The sequence below is a fragment of the Apteryx rowi genome, unplaced genomic scaffold (genome assembly GCF_003343035.1).
Source record: "Apteryx rowi isolate R43461 unplaced genomic scaffold, aptRow1 scaffold_552, whole genome shotgun sequence".
Taxonomy (NCBI): Eukaryota; Metazoa; Chordata; class Aves; order Apterygiformes; family Apterygidae; genus Apteryx; species Apteryx rowi.
In genome coordinates this window covers 775-21,412 of record NW_020450819.1, presented here as the reverse complement: position 1 = coordinate 21,412, position 20,638 = coordinate 775, and the positions used below count along the sequence as shown (strand labels likewise).

At 37.3% G+C, this 20,638-nt stretch overlaps 1 protein-coding gene across 1 annotated transcript in view; it reads right to left on the bottom strand.

The window, feature by feature from the left end:
- Positions 1-19,330, bottom strand: part of DISC1 (DISC1 scaffold protein) — a 132,496-nt gene extending 113,166 nt beyond the window's left edge. Inside the window, exons 1-3 of the mRNA XM_026081535.1 lie at positions 19,287-19,330; positions 18,672-18,726; positions 14,262-14,364 (exon numbers count right to left, since the gene is read on the bottom strand). Of these exons, the coding sequence (XP_025937320.1) occupies positions 14,262-14,364; positions 18,672-18,726; positions 19,287-19,330 (202 nt within the window). The remainder of the gene's footprint in view (positions 1-14,261; positions 14,365-18,671; positions 18,727-19,286) is intronic.
- Positions 19,331-20,638: the final 1,308 nt, after the last annotated feature.

The following is a 20,638-nucleotide window of genomic DNA, read 5'->3' as shown; positions in this document are numbered from 1 at the left end:
TGACCTCAATCACAGCAACTAAAATAACTGTTTCTAAATGCCATAAGAAAGTTGATTTAAAAATTAATAAATATAACCTCTAGCTGCCAACATCTAAAAACATGCTGTCCTGTTTTGGAGAGTCTTGGGGGTTTTGTTTTTTTCTTTTTTTGTTAAGAGCCAATGTCACTTTGGATGCTGTAGAAACATTCTTCAGACATTTGCCAAAATATTTTATTCTGCTAATATTCTGAGACTGTTAAAACTCTCTTCTTTAATGATAAAATAACCATTGTTCCTAAGTGAACACAACAACCATTACTTTATTGAACATTCAGAGGTACATTTTCCACAGCTATACCACTGGAGAGAATTCTAATTGGATGACATTAGATAAATAACGTCAGTCCTTTTCTTCCCTGGAAAGTCTAAATCACCAAAGCAAATAGGACTGGTCACTCGAAAAATCTGCACAGAGACAACAAAATCAAGAAACAAATATTATAACTCAAAGCTGAGCTTCTGTCCATACCAAGACCTCAGAAAGGTAATAATGGCATTCTGCAAAGGGGACAGAACAGCAAAATGTCACTTTTCCCATCCTTCCTCCTGCCTCATAATGATACTACTGATGTGCAGTTTCACCCACTGCATATATGCTCATATAAATAAACATACACAAACTGGTACACTAAATGGGGGAATCTACAACTTCAGAAAATTGTTTATAAATGCCCATGCTAGAAAGTTTATTGCCCTACTGGTATCTTAAAGCTGTTCAGTTTAAACTTCAATAAATGCATGGAAACAACAAACTCTGAAAGAAATAATCAACTCCATCGAGGAAAAAAAATAATAATCATCATGTGAAATATAATTGGGATTATAATAAAATCTGAAAACACTCACATGAGCCAAACTCATTATATTACAAGTACTGCACTGAAGAGTCATATTGTCCCTTTGCAACTAATCCCAAGTATACGCTGCTCTGAATAGGGTGAATAACACTTAAAATACACTGTCTTAAGGAGCTGAGTTTGTACACTTAACTTTGAGACGTTTAACCTTACTGTTATCTCAAAAGACAGCAACAAAAACCCAGTCTAAACTTCAGCCTTAATCTTGCCCTCTGGGGCCCTTTCCTCTCTCACATCCTTAATCCTCCTCTCTCTCCAGAGTGCCTGGCACTTTAGCAGTTTTCTGTAGAGGAAACCAAATACCCTGTCACACAGACTGCCACAGCAATGTGCTTCAAGAACACTGCCATGAGGGGGAAAAAGCTTGAATTCATAGGCAGTAGAATTCAGGATTTGACTTGAGGAGTAGCTAAAGTGTCAGATTCAAAAATTCTGCCTTCTATGCACCTAATCTACCATCCACTGTTTCAACCAAAATTTCACAAACAACCTGAAATTCTTCTACAAGCTTCACCTAAAACATAACATATGTACAATTCTGGGGGAAGTCAGCCAGTTGGGAATACACTCATTGAAGCATTTGACAAAACCATAATGGAACAGAAGTCAGAGCTGGATTTTTATGCAGTCTGTCTTGACTAAAAACAATCAGTCCAGTTTGTCATCAAAAGAAAACTGCAAATACCAGAGCTCCTACACAGAATGAAATTTTAAAGAAACTAAAATAGCAACACCTAAGGTTTACAGAAAAATGTTAAAAGGATACATGAAGATCACTTAGGAATTCAAAAACTAAGAGGTAAGGTTTTATTCTGGCTTCATACGGATAGTGACATCAGGTAAACTGCAATGGCTTAAAGTGAATGCCAAAAATACCAGCCAAATCAAGCAAAAAAACCCACATGGGATTGAATAAGAAAAATTATCCCCAGGCACAAAGCAGCTATTTATTTGCTTTTATACAATGTAAAAATAAATAGTGTCTTCATCCTACATTATTTTTCTCTCTTCCCAGAATTCTTCTAATAAGGCTGTATACTATAGCTAAATAGTACTGTGCACATGAAGTATATGTTCTTTATATATAGTTACATTTTATTTAAACTCATGCCCATTATAACAGCTCATTGTCAGATTTTACTGTATCAGGCAGATTGTTGCCCATTTTGTAGCCTCAAACTAACATGTCATTGTTTTGATACCATTTGCCAACAACAAACTGACTAAAAATATATTGTGGAGTCTGTCCCATTTTGTAAAACTGAGCAAATGTGCTACTATTTAAGCTTTGTCAAATATTCCTCTTTCAAAATACAAGACAAAGTCAATGGTCCACAATTTTTTTAATGCAAGTTTTTCTCATATTTATGCCATCAATTATGTGCACTCAGAGTTTCCACTTATACTAGAAGCAGAGAGGCATGTCCCACCCCTGTAGAAGCCATGTCCGCTATAGCTCAAACAAAGGAGCAATTTTTGCACAACAGTAAAATTTACATATTGGGTATTAGCTTGAATACAGGAACCCACAGAGTGGTCCTTATCTAACTTTATCTATAAACTAATTCTTGAAAGACTAATACTTCCTCTAACACTACATAAAAGTGAAAATCTTAGAGGTGTTCAAGCTTAGGGCATTTACCATCATAGTACTTATCAACGGCACCAGAATTAAAGTCTGAAAATCTTCCAACCCATGATTAATGAGAATACAAATTGATTCCAAAACCAGAAAAGAACTTGAAGAAAACAAATATAATTCAACTTATCATGAAGAGAAAAGCTAAAAACATGACAGAAACACGAGATTTTAGAAGTAGTTCCAGTGCGTTTGCATCTCTAGAGAAACAAACAATAAATGAGGGACATATCTATCATTTCACAGAAGTTCAGAACATTTGAATCAGAATTACTGCTTTTAAGCAACAACACTTGCCAGCACTTTTACAAAGCATAATGCAACTGAAATGATTTATGTGATCCTGAAAAGGCAAAGTAAGAAGATCCATATAAAAGAAGCTGAGACACCCACAGACACACATTTGGAGGAGAAATTCTCTTGTACCGGGATTGAATATGTAGGTACAGAGCAACCCAGGAATCCCCATTTGAGCAACTCAGAAAACAAAATCAGTTAAGACAAGGCAGATGGAAAAGGTTTTTGCATGAGTCTTTCAAGAAAACTCCCCATAGAAAAGCCCTCAAAATTCTGTTTCATGGGTCCAAAAAGCAGGTGGCTCATTCTTCAGAAACACCCTTCCAAGAACAGGGTAAGAGTAATTATCAGAAGTATTAACCTGTACCAAGAAAGTAAAGATATCATAGCACACACAAGGGAAGATTTCCTTTCCTCTCTGCTATTCTCCAAGTAGTATCAAACAGTCAAGTTTGAACACACATAAACCTCTGAGGTTGGCAGAGGCAGGATCCTTGATCTGTACCGACAATCCATTAAATGCAGGAAAACAGATGGAGAGAAAACCAGTCGCATCTTCCTGACTTGCAAGCTGCAATGTGATGATGTCAGCCTCAGCTTAATCCACAACAAACTTTTGGCTACTGTAATAATGTTAAGTCAAGGATCCAAATTCTGTAAACTGCCAGGGCAGCTCAGAAAGACCAGAATCTCTGTGTAGACTCTATTTCAAAAAAAGGTGTAAAATACCATACACAAATATAACCTACAGACCATTTTTGTGAGGTTCAGCTGTCTGTGGCCATAGGCCTAGCCTAGTGCAGGACAGCTGTATGACCTTGGTTCAGCTTTACTGAAAAAAATTACTGTTGAGCTGTGATGGGAGTGCATAAGCTAAAGCCATGCACCATTAAAAAAAAAAAAGCAGAAAAAAAGGCAAAAGCAAAATTGTTAAACCAGTAATAGCAACTCAAAGACTCAAGAGAAAATTGCCAGTGTGAAAAGGAAAAAAAAAAAAACTGAAGCAAAAAAGGCAGAGAGGTGGAAGATGGCAATTCAGCAAAACTGAGACTCAGCCTGCTCTAAAGAGGAACGGTGACTGAACACAGCCTGGCCACCAGAGACTCCTCAAGTGCCTGCACTGGGGGTGACGAGAACGGTAAAGATTAGCCCAGGAGCACATTAGTCCCAGCAATTTACTACATGCATTAGCCAATAAGTGGTTGTTGCAAGCCGTATATAATCCTCCTTCCACATCTCTGCACATGATAAAGGATACCTAACTAAAAGTGACTCTCAGACTTAAGGGTTACCCAGTTGTACAGACATGCATACATACAGGCTTCCCTGCATAACCATTTCTTCCTCCCTCACACCCCCTGCAGTCACCCTATGCCCTTCAGGCTCTTGTTCTCTTACGTCTCCTCTCTCTTCTTCCTCTGCATCCACACACTACCACTATCAATGGAAGGGACACGATGAGGGGTAGGGTAATAGCACAGATCTGTAATCTTGATGGCTGCATGAAGTCATTACACCCTTTTTACCAAGCAAGACAAGAAGGAAAGCCAGAGAGGCAACAGGAAGAGAAATAGTCATGCTGCCTAGGTTTAGACACCAAATTTGCAGGCACTAAAATTCAGAGCCAAGCTTCCTGGACAGTCTATGCAAAGAGAGAGAGAGGGGCTGGTGCTCTGAATTGGCCATTGTGGTGTCTGCCCCAGTCCACAGACTGCACGAGCTGCTAGACTTTTTCCTACATCTCTTCAAGACATCAGGACAGCCTTTTCACAGGGAAACAAGAGCCTTGGAGTCTTTCGCAGCTCTCTCCACCTAACATTTCTCCTCAGAGTACAAATCCCCGGAAAAGGAGCTGCCAAAGAGATTTTTCTACCCTGTCTCTCTCCAGAGATAGAGGTTAGGTAAGTGGGGAGAAAAAGAGTAAGTTACTACATGACTGACTGACTTACATAGAGGCATACCTCATTTTATTGTGCTTCGCAGATATTACGTTTTTTACAAATTGAAGGCTTGTGGCAACCCTGCATCAAACAAGTCTATCGGCGCCATTTTTTCAACAGCACACGCTCATTTCATGTCTCTGTGGCACATTTTGGTAATTCTCACAATATTTCAAACTTTTTCATTATTATTATTATATCTGTGATGGTGATCTGTGATCAGTGATCTTGAATGTTACTATTGTAATTGTTTTGGGGCGTCACGAACTGCACCCATATAAGACAGGAAACTTAATCAATAAATGTTGCATGTGTTCTGACTGCTCCACTGACCAGCCGTTCCCCCATCTCTCTCCCTCTCCTCGGGCCTCCCTACTCCCCGAGACACAGCGATATGGAAATTAGGGCAGTTAATAACTCGACAGCAGCCTCTAAGCATTCAAGTGAAAGGAAGAGTCGCACATCTCTCACTTTAAATCAAAAGCTAGAAACGATGAAGCTTAGTGAGGAAGGCATGTTGAAAGCCGAGATGGGCTGAAAGCTCGGCCTCTTCCGCCAAACAGTGAGCTACATTGTGCATGCAAAGGAAAAGGTCTTGAAGGAAATTCAAAGTGCTACTCCAGTGAACACACGAATGACAAGAAAGCGAAACAGCCTTCTTGCTGATATGGAGAAAGTTTTAGTGGTCTGGATAGAAGATCAAACCAGCCACAACATTCCCTTAAGCCAAAGCCTAATCCAGAGCAAGGCCCTAACTCTCTCCAATTCTGTGAAGGCTGAGAGAGGTAAGGAAGCTGCAGAAGAAAAGTTTGAAGCTAGCAGAGGTTGGTTCATGAGTTTTCGGGAAAGAAGCAGTCACCATAACATTGAAGTGCAAGGTGAAGCAGCAAGTGCTGATGTAGAAGCTGCAGCAAGTTATCCAGAAGATCTAGCTAAGAGAATTGAGGAAGGTGGCTACACTAAACAACAGATTTTCAACGTAGATGAAACAGCCTTATCTTGGAAGAAGATGCCATCTAGGACTTTCATAGCTAGAGAGGAGAAGTCAATGCCTGGCTTCAAAGCTTCAGAGGACAGGCTGACTCTCTTGTTAGGGGCTAATGCAGCTCGTGACATTAAGTTGAAGCCAATGCTCATTTACCATTCCAAAAATCCTAGGGCCCTGAAGAATTATGCTCAGTCTACTCTACCTGTGCTCTATAAATGGAACAACAAAGCCTGGATGACGGCATATCTGTTTACAACATGGTTTACTGAATGTTTTAAGCCTACTGTTGAGACCTACTGCTCAGAAAAAAGATTCCTTTCAAAATATTACTGCTCATTGACAATGCACCTGGTCACCCAAGAGCTCTGATGGAGATGTACAACGAGATTAATGTTGTTTTCATGCCTGCTAACACAACATCCATTCTGCAGCCCATGGACCAAGGAGTCATTTCGACTTCAAGTCTTATTCTTTAAGAAATACATTTCATAAGGCAATAGCTGCCATAGATAGCGATTCCTCTGATGGATCTGGGCAAAGTAAATTGAAAACCTTCTGGAAAGGATTCACAAATCTAGATGCCATTAAGAACATTTGAGATGCATGGGAGGAGGTCAAAATATCAACATTAACAGGAGCTTGGAAGAAGTTGATCCCAACCCTCATGGATGACTTGGAGGGGTTCAAGACTTCAGTGGAGGAAGTAACTGCAGAGGTGGTGGAAATAGCAAGAGAACTAGAATGAGAAGTAGAGCCTGAAGATGTGACTGAATTGCTGCAATCTCATGATAAAACTTTAATGGATGAGGAGTTGCTTCTTATGGATGAGCAAAGAAAGTGGTTTCTTGAGATGGAATCTACTCCCGGTGAAGATGCTGTGAACACTGTTGAAATGACAACAAAGGATTTAGAATATTACATAAACTTAGTTGATAAAGCAGCAGCAGGGTTTGAGAGCATTGACTCCAATTTGGAAAGAAGTTCTATTGTGGGTAAAATGCTATCAAACAGCATCGCATGCTACAGAGAAATCCTTTGTGAAAGGAAGAGTCAATCGATGCAGCAAACTTCACAGCTGCCTTATTTGAAGAAATTGCCACAGCCACCCCAACCTTCAGCAGCCACCACTCCGATCAGTCAGCAGCCATCAACATCGAGGCAAGACCCTCCATCAGCAAAAAGATTACGACTTGCTGAAGGCTCAGATGATGGCTAGCATTTTTTAGCAATAAAGTATTTTTTAATTAAGGTATGTACATTGGTTTTTTAGACATAATGCTATTTCACACTTAATAGACTACAGTATAGTGTAAACATAACTTTTATATGCACCAGGAAACCAAAAAATTCATGGGACTCACTTTATTGCAATATTCGCTTTATTGCAGTGGTCTGGAACTGAAACCGCAATATCTCTGAGGTATGCCTGTAACAGAAGCAATAATTTTCTGCTGTCTAGTCACATAACATGATGGAACTTCAGCTGGAACAAATTATCCTTGAAGCTCACTGAAAGCGAGTGACATCCAGTTACTGGCAGTCCCATTAGGAAATGGCAAAAAGGACAAATAGCATAGGTGTTTGAGGTTTGTGCAATTGTTTAGAACTTGGGTGGGGGTTTTGGGGGCCTCAAAGGCATTAATTATTAAATGAGTTTATAGGTTTGCCAAAAAGTACATCACTTCTAACAATACAGAGCAGCAAATTTCACTTCGCAGAGCATAAACTGATCGTTGCAGGAATGTACCTATGGCGTACACAGCACTGTATGCTGGAGCAGAAAATTATGATATGGGCACAAAGATGAATTCATCTCAATATGCCTCTCAGACATTAGATCCAGGCTGCTGCTGGAAGCAAGATTTTGAAGGTGCAGAACCAGTCATGTGATATGACAAGACATAGGTCTGTGTCCAATTCACCAAAAAAACTAAGCCTTCCTTAGAGGGTGCACAGAGGCATTGGTATTCTTGCCTCTGAGATCAGCTAAAAGTTCTCCACCTGTTATCAAACAGCATTCTCAAAAATGGAAAAGTTACAAAACAGGAGTGCCATCACCTTCTAATGAAAGACAGATGAAAACAAACAAACAAAAAAGCTGTTTGTAGCATGGCAGGAGGAGATACCAACACCTTGTCAAGAACCTTATGACTATAGCTAATTTGTATAAAATGACAGAACACAGTGCAGTCATGAAAACGAGATGCCCACATCAGCAGAGCACATGGATGATGCATGGCTCATGCATGGCATCAGCTCATACTGGCATATTCCAGTCTGACTGCTCTGTCCCCTCCTGAACATACTCATCCCCAAAAGGACTACTTGGCACCAAAGCTGGAAGGCTGATTTGATATTACTGTTGCTGTTTTGAGCAAACTAAACTTGCCTTAAATAAACATCAGAGACTAGGCAAAGAGGCAACAGTTCCAACATGAAGTTTTGTGAAAAGATGGTGTTTAATATTTATGCTATGCTATTTATAAGCTACACTTCCATGTGGACATAAGGAAAAAAAAAAAAMCCTCCCTGTTGTAGTGCTGGAGATTATCCTTATCATAATATTCCCAAACAGCTCTCATTTGCAGGTACTATATATATTTAATGAAATAGATAAATTCCTAGCTAAAGGATGATGACACAAGATCTCTTATTGTTGTAGACAGTTTTAAGATGGGAAAAAAAATTTAAACTATTTATGAATCACCTCATCCTAACTTCTGTATTTGAATCTAATTTGCATTTGCAAAACTAAATTTTTAAGAACCACATAAGAAAAGTTAATGACATGTACCTCTCAGATAACTATGCAATGAATTCTGTCTTTCATTCAAGTCTGCTTAGCTCCCTGCTAGCCAGTGTCTGGATCTCTGGTCCTATGCTACTAGCCATTCCCAAGAGGAAAAAAAAATCACATAGTTACAGCAAACAAAGAAACTGCAAAATATATCAGACATAACCTCTTTTATTCAAATATAGGAAACAGACCAAACAATGACTAAAGATATGTTTTAGTTTAAATCTTTCCATTCCCAAATTATTTTCTCACTAAGCAAAAATGAGAAATGTGCCATTTCTCACAAAATTATGATTTGGTTTCTTGCAAAATTACCAACAGTAGGTAAATAAATTTTGACAGTTAAATTCACACTTGCACATATATTATAGGCCTAGGCAGTATAGAGAAAAGATTTTTAATTTTGAAATTATTCTCAACAATTTGAATTTCCTGACTGGTTTAAGATTATTTGATCTGTAACCTTATTTTTCCCCAAAAATAGCTAAATACCTATGCCATGCTAACAGAAAGAATACAGTATCAGGTATTTTCATGTTCTTCCCATAACTGCCAGCAGAAGTATTACAGGCTTTTTAAGAACTACTGTAAGAAGCAATTGTTACAGTAATCATACACAGAGGTTTCTAAGCACTGACCTTAAGGGTGGGTTTTTTTGTTTGTTTGTTTTAAAAATCACAAGAAAATTCTACTAGATGCTGACTCAAAAGAATTCATAATAAATTTCATAAATAAGAAAAAAGTATTCATAAATGTGCATGTCAATATTAACATCTCACACACTCAAGAGTACTCTTGTTAGTTAGAATTATCTAGAGCTACTGACTTAAAAACCATGAACAATCTTGTAAGATTCTTCTAATTGCTTGGAGAAAAATTCTGGAGTAGCATCTAAAGAGTATTAACTGAGGTAAAGTTATCAATTGCAATAGGCAAATGCCAGACTAAGGTAAGGGAGCAGCTGATACTGAGGATCTGAATTGTTATTGTTGATAGAAGAGTCTCTTGAAGAACCAAGAGTGTGCTTTCCCCGACTCTGAAATCTCACTATATATAATYAGTTTACTGTATTTATTCCATGACCTTTGATAATCTGAAGATTCCCAAAACTTTTTTCCTTCTCCCACTTAAATCTTACACTCCTTCTTCCTAGGAAAAACTAACAGAGAGAAGAAACTTTCATATATGTGAAATTATCTCTTACGCCTTAAATGCATCTTTTATTATAGAGTCTTAAAATACAAGTTATCTTGTTAATGTTTTATTCTAGATTGATATTCCTTATATTCTCTTATAAAGTCCACTTCTTGTCCAAGTTAAAATGAACCCTATCCTAACTGGCAGGACTACTAGAACTGTTACGTTTAGATTGCATTTATTCTGGGATTTTTCTCTCAAAAGAAAATTAGGTATCTTCTTGCATTTCCCGGTGCAATTAGACCAATACTGTGAATAAGCATGGCTGGAATAGAAAGCACAGTTCAGGTAGAACATTAATGTTGTTTGAAGTTATCCAGGTGGCTATTAAAAGCTGAAGTATATCACGCTTTCCAAATTATCATCACATGTAAGCTCTGAAAACTAACATATTACTTAAGAACTATGTTCTTAAGTTCTTAAGTTTATCTAACTGAACGTTTGGGATACATGAACCCAGATAAGTGAGACTCCATTCTATTACCTTTTTTGTTTGGACACTATTCCAGTATCACTTAACCCTTTGACTGCTTCCTCAAGGGAAATGTGAGGTTACACAAAGCAACATCATATATGTTTAGAGGAGAGCAGTTGTTCTAGGTATCCTCTAACAGCTTTCTTTGATGAAATTATTGGAATGAATGATTCAGTTGCTACGGTAAAATGCAGAAATAACAGAAATCTATTCCTGCCTCATGCTCCCAGACTAAATGACTACTTCTACTTATGTTCACCAACTTTTATTCTTCCTCTACATTTATACATATGCACACCATTAATATTTACCTTTGAATTTTATACCATTCCAAGGTTGTCCTTAAATAATTACATATTATCAGACTGAAGATTTCTTTACCTTCTAATGATTTAGTACCCAGGCCCTTAATTAATCAAACAGGAGTGATACCTTCTGTTAGCTGCCTGCCTGTTCAGTGAGTACATATACACAATATCTGGCTTAAATCTTGGACAGTGTTTAAAAGGTTGAAACATATTTCATAACTATGCCTTATTTAAGAGACGTCTTTCATTTATGCCTAACACATTAATATACAAGACACTGAATACCTCAGTCTTCTCTATATTATTCATTGCTCACTTTGTTTTTACCTTTTTAAACAAYAAACTTATTTTTTCCTCCTTCTTCCTCTTTCCTCTTCTGCATTTGCAAAATCTTTTCTTCCTGACTTGTTTCCTTCCTAGCTGCAAAACATTCTGCATCTTGGCCTTTCTGATTTTATCACTTCATGCTCTAAGCCTAAACTATTTCCATTTTTTGCAGAATTTCTTTTTGACTGTCAGGTCTTTAGAGAGCTAATTTCTGTGATTACTATATTTCCCTGCATCAAGACAGCTTACTACCCTGCATTTAGCATAAACAAATGCCAGCACTGCTTTACTCTTTATGTTAACTAAAAGTATCTATTTTTTATAACAGGGTAAAGAAAATTACAGTATCCACAATCACCAACTTACCTTTCCTCCTTGATTTTCAACTGGTTCCCTCCAGCTACAAAAATCAGATCTAAAACACCTGCTTCCCTGTATGTTTTTATATCTTCCCCGCAAATAAAAAAAGTTATTTCCAGCACCTTTCATGAACACATTTAACGATTTCCAACTCCCCCTTCCCATCCTGTGAATAGTTGTCTCTTAGAAACGCTCATTATTATCAAGTCTTTGCTTTTGATGCTACTATTAGTTGACCCAAAAAGCCTCAAACACCTTCTGTTTCTGATACAGTAGTAACAAGAGACTGTCCAGGTAATTTCTTTTCACACAAAGACAATAAAATGCACTGCTTCTCATCAGTGTGTGAGCTTCAGAAAAAACATATTTGCATTTTTAATATGCAATGCAATACCTTTTTCCCTGCTTACCCATCCTGAACATGCTGTAATTTTTTAGTAGTTAATGTTACATATCTCAGCTTCTTTCACCAAACTCCTGTAATACCCGTTCAGTTTTGGTTGCATACTAGAAGCGCATGTTTTTCTGGTTAATTTCCCATAATACTCTTTATGCATACACATCTCAGACATGTAGCACCCTGCTTCATCATTCTCCTCTGCTTTGAGCTTATAGTCATTTCTACTTTCCCAACTCCAGATTTCAGTGTTTAACTTGTATTTCTTCCCACTATTTCCTCCTTCCCTCAAAAAAAAAAAAAGCTTAATTATAGCCTTAAAGTCACCAGCTTCCTTCAAGCTGCAGTTGAAAGTCCATACATTTCACAACAGGAGAGAAACCCAGTAACTGTGGTATAATGTCTGTAAAAATGTATTTCTTCGGTTAGTAAATGGAAGCTAGCCAGACTTGCAGACATCAGTAAGTCTTCAAAACCACACATAAACTCATAAAACCTTGCACAGTTTTAAACAGATCCTTACTGATGTCAATAGATATGATTTAAGATAGAGATTACGTTGAACTTTTCTTATCATAGATGTGTCTTTGCAGTTTTGCAGTCCAATATGGCTCAGACAAATTACTCTTTGCATGGGAGACCAGAGAGATACTTTCTTTTTTAGCAGGCTCAGGAATGAAAACCAATTTCCAGATGTTCTTGAGACGTCCTCCACCTGCGACCTCACTTTAAGTAAATCATTCAAAGACAGAAAAACACTTGGATGCCTATCTTACTGAAGAAAGCAGTTACAGAAGTGAGGCATTCAGTGAATACCATTGATGCTTTCCATCTTCCACTATACCAAGTTCACAATTAGGCTTAACACTTCTTTGGATTTACCTTTACTCACACTAAAAATCAAGGAAGGATTATACTGCATGAAAGTACACATTAAAGTGACAGTGCTAAGAGCTTTTTGACTTACTGCATCATATGTTGCTTGAACACAAATACAAACAATATGAATTTATAAAGTAAGAAAGCAAATTTTATGTGGGCAAAATTCCCAGAAAAATAATATAGAATTTTGCCTTATAACAATTTGAGACTGCACCACTCAGTTACTGAAATTCCTGAAGTAAGAGAATTTTTCAGAGTAAGAATAAAAACAGAAGTAGAGCTTCTTATCAACACTAAGAATTAGTACTATTACTTCTTAAAAGGCACGCAGAGGCAATCATCGTCCCAGGACTGTGAAAACAGTTTATAGAAACATTGGCATTAAATTGTCTCTTGAATCCACTCCTGAAATGTAAGCAACCTCTTTTAAGAGCTAACAACTATAAAGTATTGTTATGAATGTTTTTGAAATGGTCCTCAGAGTTCTCATTTGCTCTCCCAAAGTGTTGGAAYGAGGTACATCATTTCTGGCCAACTGCTTCCTGCTGGCAGCATGAAGCAGTTGCACATCCAGGTTGTGGACTATTCTGCTCTTCAGAAAGTCATAAATGGCCAGGGAAAACTTTGACTCTGGTTTCTAAAAGCCAGAAAATTATCTATATTCAAACAGCCCAAGGGCACAGGAGGGTGATTACTCAGCCTACTTTGCACCTGGACACAGAAAAATAAAACCATCAATAAAAGATCTGGTCAAATCCTTTAGGGTTTTGCTTAAGTTTGATATTATGCACTTCCGGCAAACAAACCACATAACATTGCGCAAGGTTTCATTTTAAAATAATTCTATGTATACAGGTACCAGATTCTTATACCTAATTGAGAGAGTAAAAGGCCAAAATATAGCTATATCACATACCTTTGGCACATACTAAAAAACCTCTGGACTTTCTTCTTTAAATTAGTGTAATGCTGGAAAATTCCTTGTACCCAAATCTACATTCCATCCTATTCAGCTTTCTCTCTGAGGCAGGTGTCTAGTAGAGAGATGTCTACTTACACATCTGCAAACAATTTGCTGAATTAGAAGAACCACCTCTTCAAACTTAGAGACAAAACTGTGCTTTGCCTTTTTTTCCTTAGTAAACCATGCAGTAATCCCAAATAAGTGGCATGTAAAGCTGTTATGAATCAGACTCTGTAATCACATTTCAATGTTTTACTGGTTGTAAATAACACGCACGAGTGCTCCAAGGACCAAACTGCTCTTCTGCTGCCAACATTAGTTGTTTAACGATCTGAATAGCAGAAGCTGCCAATTATTGTATTCCATTTTAAAGTGTCATTTAAAACCCATACATGTAATTATTATACCTTTGTTGTTAACTTATTATGTCTCTTTTTAGCTGGAGAGCTCTAGGCATTTAACTTGTAAAGACTAGGCAAGCTATTGATAGTTATTTATCAATTTTGCCTATCAAAAAATATCATGTTCGTTGTATGACTAATGCCTGTCACCCAGCACTCTCTTGGACAACAGTTCTCCACTATGGAGAAGGGCCTGAAGTACATTACACAGGGCATGACACAGCCCAGGCTAATCAGTTCTGCCAGACTTGCAATGGCTTCAAGGGACCCAGACAAGTGCAGACAGAGCCATGACCATCTTCCCAAGAAGGCTCAGCTACAAAAAGGTCAACAAACTGCCCTAAAACACCACTCATCAATTGTTAGCCCTTCCCATCATTTAAAACTTACCTGACACAGCCAGCATTTTGGCTTCAAGTAGAGCTGGTAGTTGAGTCTCGATATCACTCACTTTCCTCCTCAAAGTACTGCAGAGTTTCTGACTCGTGCAAACCTAGATTGAAGCAGACAGCCATGATATATAATTCATTCATGTAAAAATATAAGGCAATTTAAATGGGGCTTCAAATGTTCTTGGTTTATGAACATGACATATCCTACAGCAATGTAACAAAGCTTAATAAAAAATGATGTCTTTGCTGAAATATCCAACATGAATCAGAATTTCCATGGCTTTTGCCACACATTCCATTATAAAAATAGAAAACATTATTAGTATTAGCTATCTACATAAGAGAGGATATGTTTCACTAATAGACACTGAGGCTGAATTTAGAAGAAAGGGCAGCTTATGAACTCTGTACAATTTCAGTGATGCCTGGAACCAGTGGAATTTAAGGAAACCAAGGTTTGGTGTTTAAGATTTCATAACACAAAATGCACTGTGATTTTTTTTTTATTATTATTATTTACCAAAGATACCACATCACATGTCTTAACTGGAAAAAGGAAAAGCACCTGACATTCTCTGGACAGGCAATAAAGAAGGCTATACCAACTCAATATTGTACTTTGTTTCACAATTAGGAGATACAGCTGGATCAGGTTCAGGTCTCTCGGTCTCTCTCTTTTTAATTGGTAGTCTATGAGCAACAAATCAGAACTGGTATTAGCATGGAGAGAGACAGGAGAAAAGAGATGAAAAGAAAGGAGCTTCACCTGTTTCTGTACTTTATATTTAAGCATACATAACCACCTCAGAAAATCCTTACGCACAGTACACAATTCATACAACTCTCACATATTAAAAAATGTCGTTCTTCCCCCATATCACAGCACTTGGAAAGGAAAGCAAAATAAACAAACAGAAAAATTCCTCATTTGGCTAAGGCTTATACCCAGGTGGTGGTAAATACCCTTGTTCTGAAGGTAGACATCAAGCAATTGCTTAAAATTGTAGTTGACATTTGAGAAAACATTGCATTCATTGGAACCAAGGGTAAAGCAACAGTCAAGAGAGGCACAGGCCAGCTGTGAAGAGATGAGATTTGAAATGAAATCTCCAGAGGAAAGTTTCCCTGCCCTGCTCATATTTTTCTTCACAAGCAAGTGGTGATTTAATATACTGTACATATTAACAAAAGCACCACTATCACTTTGGTTTTTAAAAGCAAAAGCCCTACAGCTCTATTGGATTACCTTTTTGTATAATTAAAGCATAATAATTCAGATATGACACTAATTGTAAATATTAAATGGTTAACACTCTCTTGCTTTAGCTGAAAGCATCTGTTAACCATAAAAATATGTCTCATCACTTCTGTACCTAATACAATTTTTCACTTCCCAGATATTTCACTTTATTTTAGTTCCTCCTTCTTTCTACCTTATCTAGTAATTTACTTAAAATGGTTAAAAATAAATAAAAAATAAAAAACTACACCTTTCACAAGTGGATAAATGTGCCTAAAGAACCCAAAGGCCATTTCCCTCTCTTATTTCCAAAATAAATCTTAAAGTTTCTAATGACTTCTTTTCAAGCAGTGTTCTCTCTTTAGGGGTAACTGAATGGCTCAGCAAATTGCAATTAGATCAGGAATCTTTCAGCTCTAGGAAAACTGCATGAATATATTCTATGCTCATAGTAACTTAAAGTCATTACCACTAGACAGCTGTTTGGCAATTATGCAAAACAAGCTGGGAGGTTTAATCAGTTACTAGTGAACACTGTCCGCTTTGTAAGCACAGCCACAGCAATGAAGCTTGCTGGCACTGTTTGTTAATGGACTAAGGAGAGGGACCAGAGGCTGCAAGGAAGTTCCTCTAACCCACAGAGATAGTTCTTCTGGAACATGAGATAAGTATGTTACTGAGTCTCTGCTGGCATCTGTGTCATATATATTCTGGGGATAAACAAACACCATTAATCTTCAGGGCTATCATATGGCATAGCTCAACAAAACTAAATGAAAGACCGGGGGAGGCAAAAAAATTTAACTTCCTCTAAACTAATAGCATTGCCTCTAAATTACATCAGTTCTACTCTACAAGCTCCAGTTCTTTTGGTTTTCCTAAATACTTTATCTTCATAACAGCTGCCATTATTCATTACAGTAGCTTATTCAGCCACTGAGGAGAGTTTAATTCTCAACTAACAAAGATGATGAACAAAGCCCCAGGTAAACACACTACCTACATCTAACTATCTTGACTGCAAACACTTATGCCTGTGGTCCCAGCGATGTCCTTTCCTTGTTCTCAGCAACCAGCTCAACACAGCTCTGCTGCAGCCCAAGGATCAAGGCGCTCCAATTCTAAAAAAAAGCTCCTTTCCACTTTCAGGGAAGTCCTTTAGAGCCAAATATTACAGTCTCTATTTTAAAAATCCTCTTCAATGCTCTTCTCATGAACTTTCAAAAAAAAGAAAAAGTTATCTCTTGTTTAGGAATTAATCCTACAAATCTGTGTTCAGATACATAATCATTAATCAAGAATGCAGTCCCACTGAAACCATTAGGAACTTGGTAAGCAAAGTTATGAGTAGCCTTCACAGTTCTTTATAACAGTACCTCAGAAAAGAGATGTAAATTCTCTCTACTTTGCCTGATGCAAAGCACAGTCCACCTGGATCTCCCGTACAGTGCAGTAATCTTGTCATTAGCAAAAGCACATATTAATTTCTGACTGAAGGAGGTGGGTTAGGGAGATTGTTCCCTTCATTAACGTGCTAATCTTAGCTTTTGCAGCCTCAGCTGAAAACAGTATAGGTGAGGCAGAAAAGGCAGAAACAGCCATATAAATATTAGAGGCACAGGGGAGAGAAAAATGCCTTTGACAATGCAGTGTTTTCCCCATACAATAAAAACATTAAAAAGACTAGCTCTATTCAGTTTGAGATGAAAATAGGATGAGATAATTTAAATAAATAAAATAATAAATGATTTGGAGGAGTCTGTTTATGTTTCCTATTTATCTAATAAATAAAAAGCCATTACATAGGAATGGAATGGAATTAAAGTAATATTTTATCTGTTTAATATTTAAAGAAATGAACAGGTTGTGGAATTCTACCATGCAGACTTCTCAACTGTTACCCAAAGTTTAAGCTCTTATTTAAAAAGTCTCTAGATACTACTGTTGTAAAGTAAGCCTTCAAAGAGTAATGCACACGTTTTCAGTGGGGAAGATGAAATCTCTAGCTTATGTCTGCAATTCAAACAATGAATCGCTCTAAGGTACCAAATTCCCCATTAATTTTAGTGGATTATATGTAGGTCAATTACAATCTTTTATTTGATACTTTATTCATGGTCTTTAAAAAACAGGTGGGAGAGCAGAAGTATCATATCATGATGGACTATACTAACAATCTCAAGATATTTGCAAATACAAGGGATAGAGAAGGATGAGGTCAGAATAAAGCAGGAGAGGAAGAGGAAGGGGTATTCAGATATAGCCATTAAACAGTCTTTTTATAGTACATGCTAAAAGTGTTGGTCAAGAGGAGTACAAAGGATAGAATATAAAGGATAAAATTTTCACCAATTTTGGAGAGCGCTATTGGAAAAAACACGAAAAACTAGCAAACTTATTTCACAGTATAAAATGATTAATAATCAAAACAAGAAATATTTTCCCTTCCCTGTTCCATATAGAGCTCTAAGAATTAGATACAATAAATGAACTCTTCTTCTAAAGAACTTTTCTTCTGGAGCAAAGATGCTCTACCTGTGGTTCACTGAGCTATTTTGAAATAAAAAGAAAACTTTAGTAGTCTGTTTCTTGGAAGGAGGCCRTAAGAAACAAGAAAATGAAAGGAAGAGTATTAACATCTATGATTAGAAACCAAGGTATGCCAAATACATCACACCACTTTTCTTCGCATTTTTAAATGAGTGTGAGAATTGGATTACTAGTTTATTATTATTTAAAGGGAGGGAAAAAGCAACTCTTCAAGGGGAAAGAGGAACTTTATTTATGTTTTTCCTTCACACCAACCAAACCAGGCACGTAGGAAGGTAAGAGGCTCTGTATTAAGAGTAAAAAATATTAAATTGTGACCACAGTTCATTTTCATTTCATTGAAGCTAAGATATCTGTTTCTAAATCGAGGCCAGCAAGAAGACTGGTAAACATAAGCCAAGAAGCAGAGTCCTCCACCTGCTTCCTTAAGCATAATCTCTGCGGTTTGTCCAAATTTAAGTTTCTTTTTTTAGAGTGTACGTTTAAGCATATTTACATGTAAAATCTGTTCAGAAGAAATACCACAAAACCAACTTTCCAAAATATGGACAATTTATTAAAAAGGTGTTATCTGCTTCTCTAAATGTTCTGAAGAACTGACAACTGACACATACTTACTTTGGCAGTAGTTTCTTTAATGGACATGCTGAACGATTGTTCTCTTTCCTGAAGGCTAAAAGGAATTAAAATAAAATAAAATAATGTTGATCTTCTCTGCTCATCACGGTCTGCTACACAATACACACTTTTTTCATATGGAAACAAATAGGCTTTAAAATGACTCATACTAGCACAAAGAGCCAATACCAAGATAAAATCCTTATACTTGGTTTCAGTGTTTATATTTTGTTTTGCTAGTGACTAACCAACCTTTTCCATCCACTTACTCCTATTTGTTTGCAAAATGGATTGTAGACTAGTTTTACACTTTTTAATTAACGAGGTATAAAAAAACACATTTCTTTTACCATCAAAACCACAATTATGATTATTTGTATAACTGTAGTATCTACAAGTTCAAAATAGGGTTCAGGACTGGTTTTTGCTAGGCCATCACCAAACATTCAACAAAAAAAGAAAGGCTCTGTCCCGGAATATGCAGTTAACTATCCTCTTATAAACAGGTTTCCAACTTTGCTAAGAAATACTCAAATGCAGTCATTTGTCTTCACAGTATTGAAATATCACTACTTATTTTGTTTAGTTTAATAAAACCATACAAAATATTTGTACCACATTGATTCAACAGTGGGCTGAAATTTTGAGGTATAATCCATGTTAGTGTAAACAAATTCAAGGTTTTTTTCCATATGCAAAAACAGGTAAGTTTAGTAATTTGACATTACTGAACATAATATAATCCCGTGAGTTTATTTACAAGCACCAAAGGCAAAAGTTACATTTTAATATAAAGATCAAAAATTCAAACCAACTAGTCAAACATTAGGAGTCAGTGTGGAGATAAATTTTGTAACTTTCATTTAATACTTCCCTCCCTCCTGCTTTGTAGATACACATTTTTATACAGTGTTCAATTACATTATCGCACACTATTTTCTTTTCCGTACGACACTTCATTCAGTGTATATGACAGTCAGCACTCCCCACCAGCAGCATTTCAACACTTCCTTTTAGCCTCACTGTAATATTTTACAAGCTACCTGTGATGTTCTTCCTGAATAAGAACTATTAATTTTTTTCTGAGCTTTTCTTAGTGTTCATTACTGAAGTATCCAAACACATATCTGGAAGCATCACTGGATGTATTTCAAGCATATTCTTAAAAGATAAGGTGTATTCATTTTATAGGTCACTGTATTCATTTTATAGGTGAAAGAAACACAAATGCACTGTTATTCAGAATGCACATTAACAGAGTGCCAATTTTGACATGCATGTATAGTCCCTGCTGCCTACCTGTAAGCATTTCAGCTTTTGAGAACTTGCTGCTTTGTATTTTGCAAGCATAGCACTTACAGAACTCCATTTCAAGACTCAGCATTTCTGCAAGTCTGAAACCCAAAGTACCTGAAGTTGGACTCCCAGAAAATGAGGAATATACAGTTACTGACCACCTGTAGAATGTCTGGCTTGAACATTTTGTCCAGCTTCAAACACAGCAGTTTGCACAGCAGTATTTGGGCTCTGACTAGAACTTGAGGACCTTGTTGGAAGTTGTGGGCTTTCTGAGGACCCCTGAGGAACTAGAAGGTGATTGCTGTGACCAGGAAAGGGGAAGCTAGGCAAGGACAACTGCAGGAGGCCTTGACTTCTCCTAGGAAAAGCTCTAGCTAGGAGTGGCTGCTGCTAACGAGCTCTCTTGATTGCCCCTGACCAGAGGGAGTTGGGGCCTTTGATCCCGGTGGCCCTTGATTAGGACAGGTCAAGCACCCTCTTAGCTAGTGCTAGGGAGAGGCCTGTATAAGAGCCAGGCCTGGAGCGCAGCTCCCAGAGCGCAGCGAACAGAGGCAGCAGTTTGCGCAAAAGGGTGCACAAAGGAACCTTCATTTCTGATTCCTGTGGTGTACGCTTCCTCAAGTATGGTCGTGACATGCCATGGAGCACATTCCCTAGCGGCTGTTGGA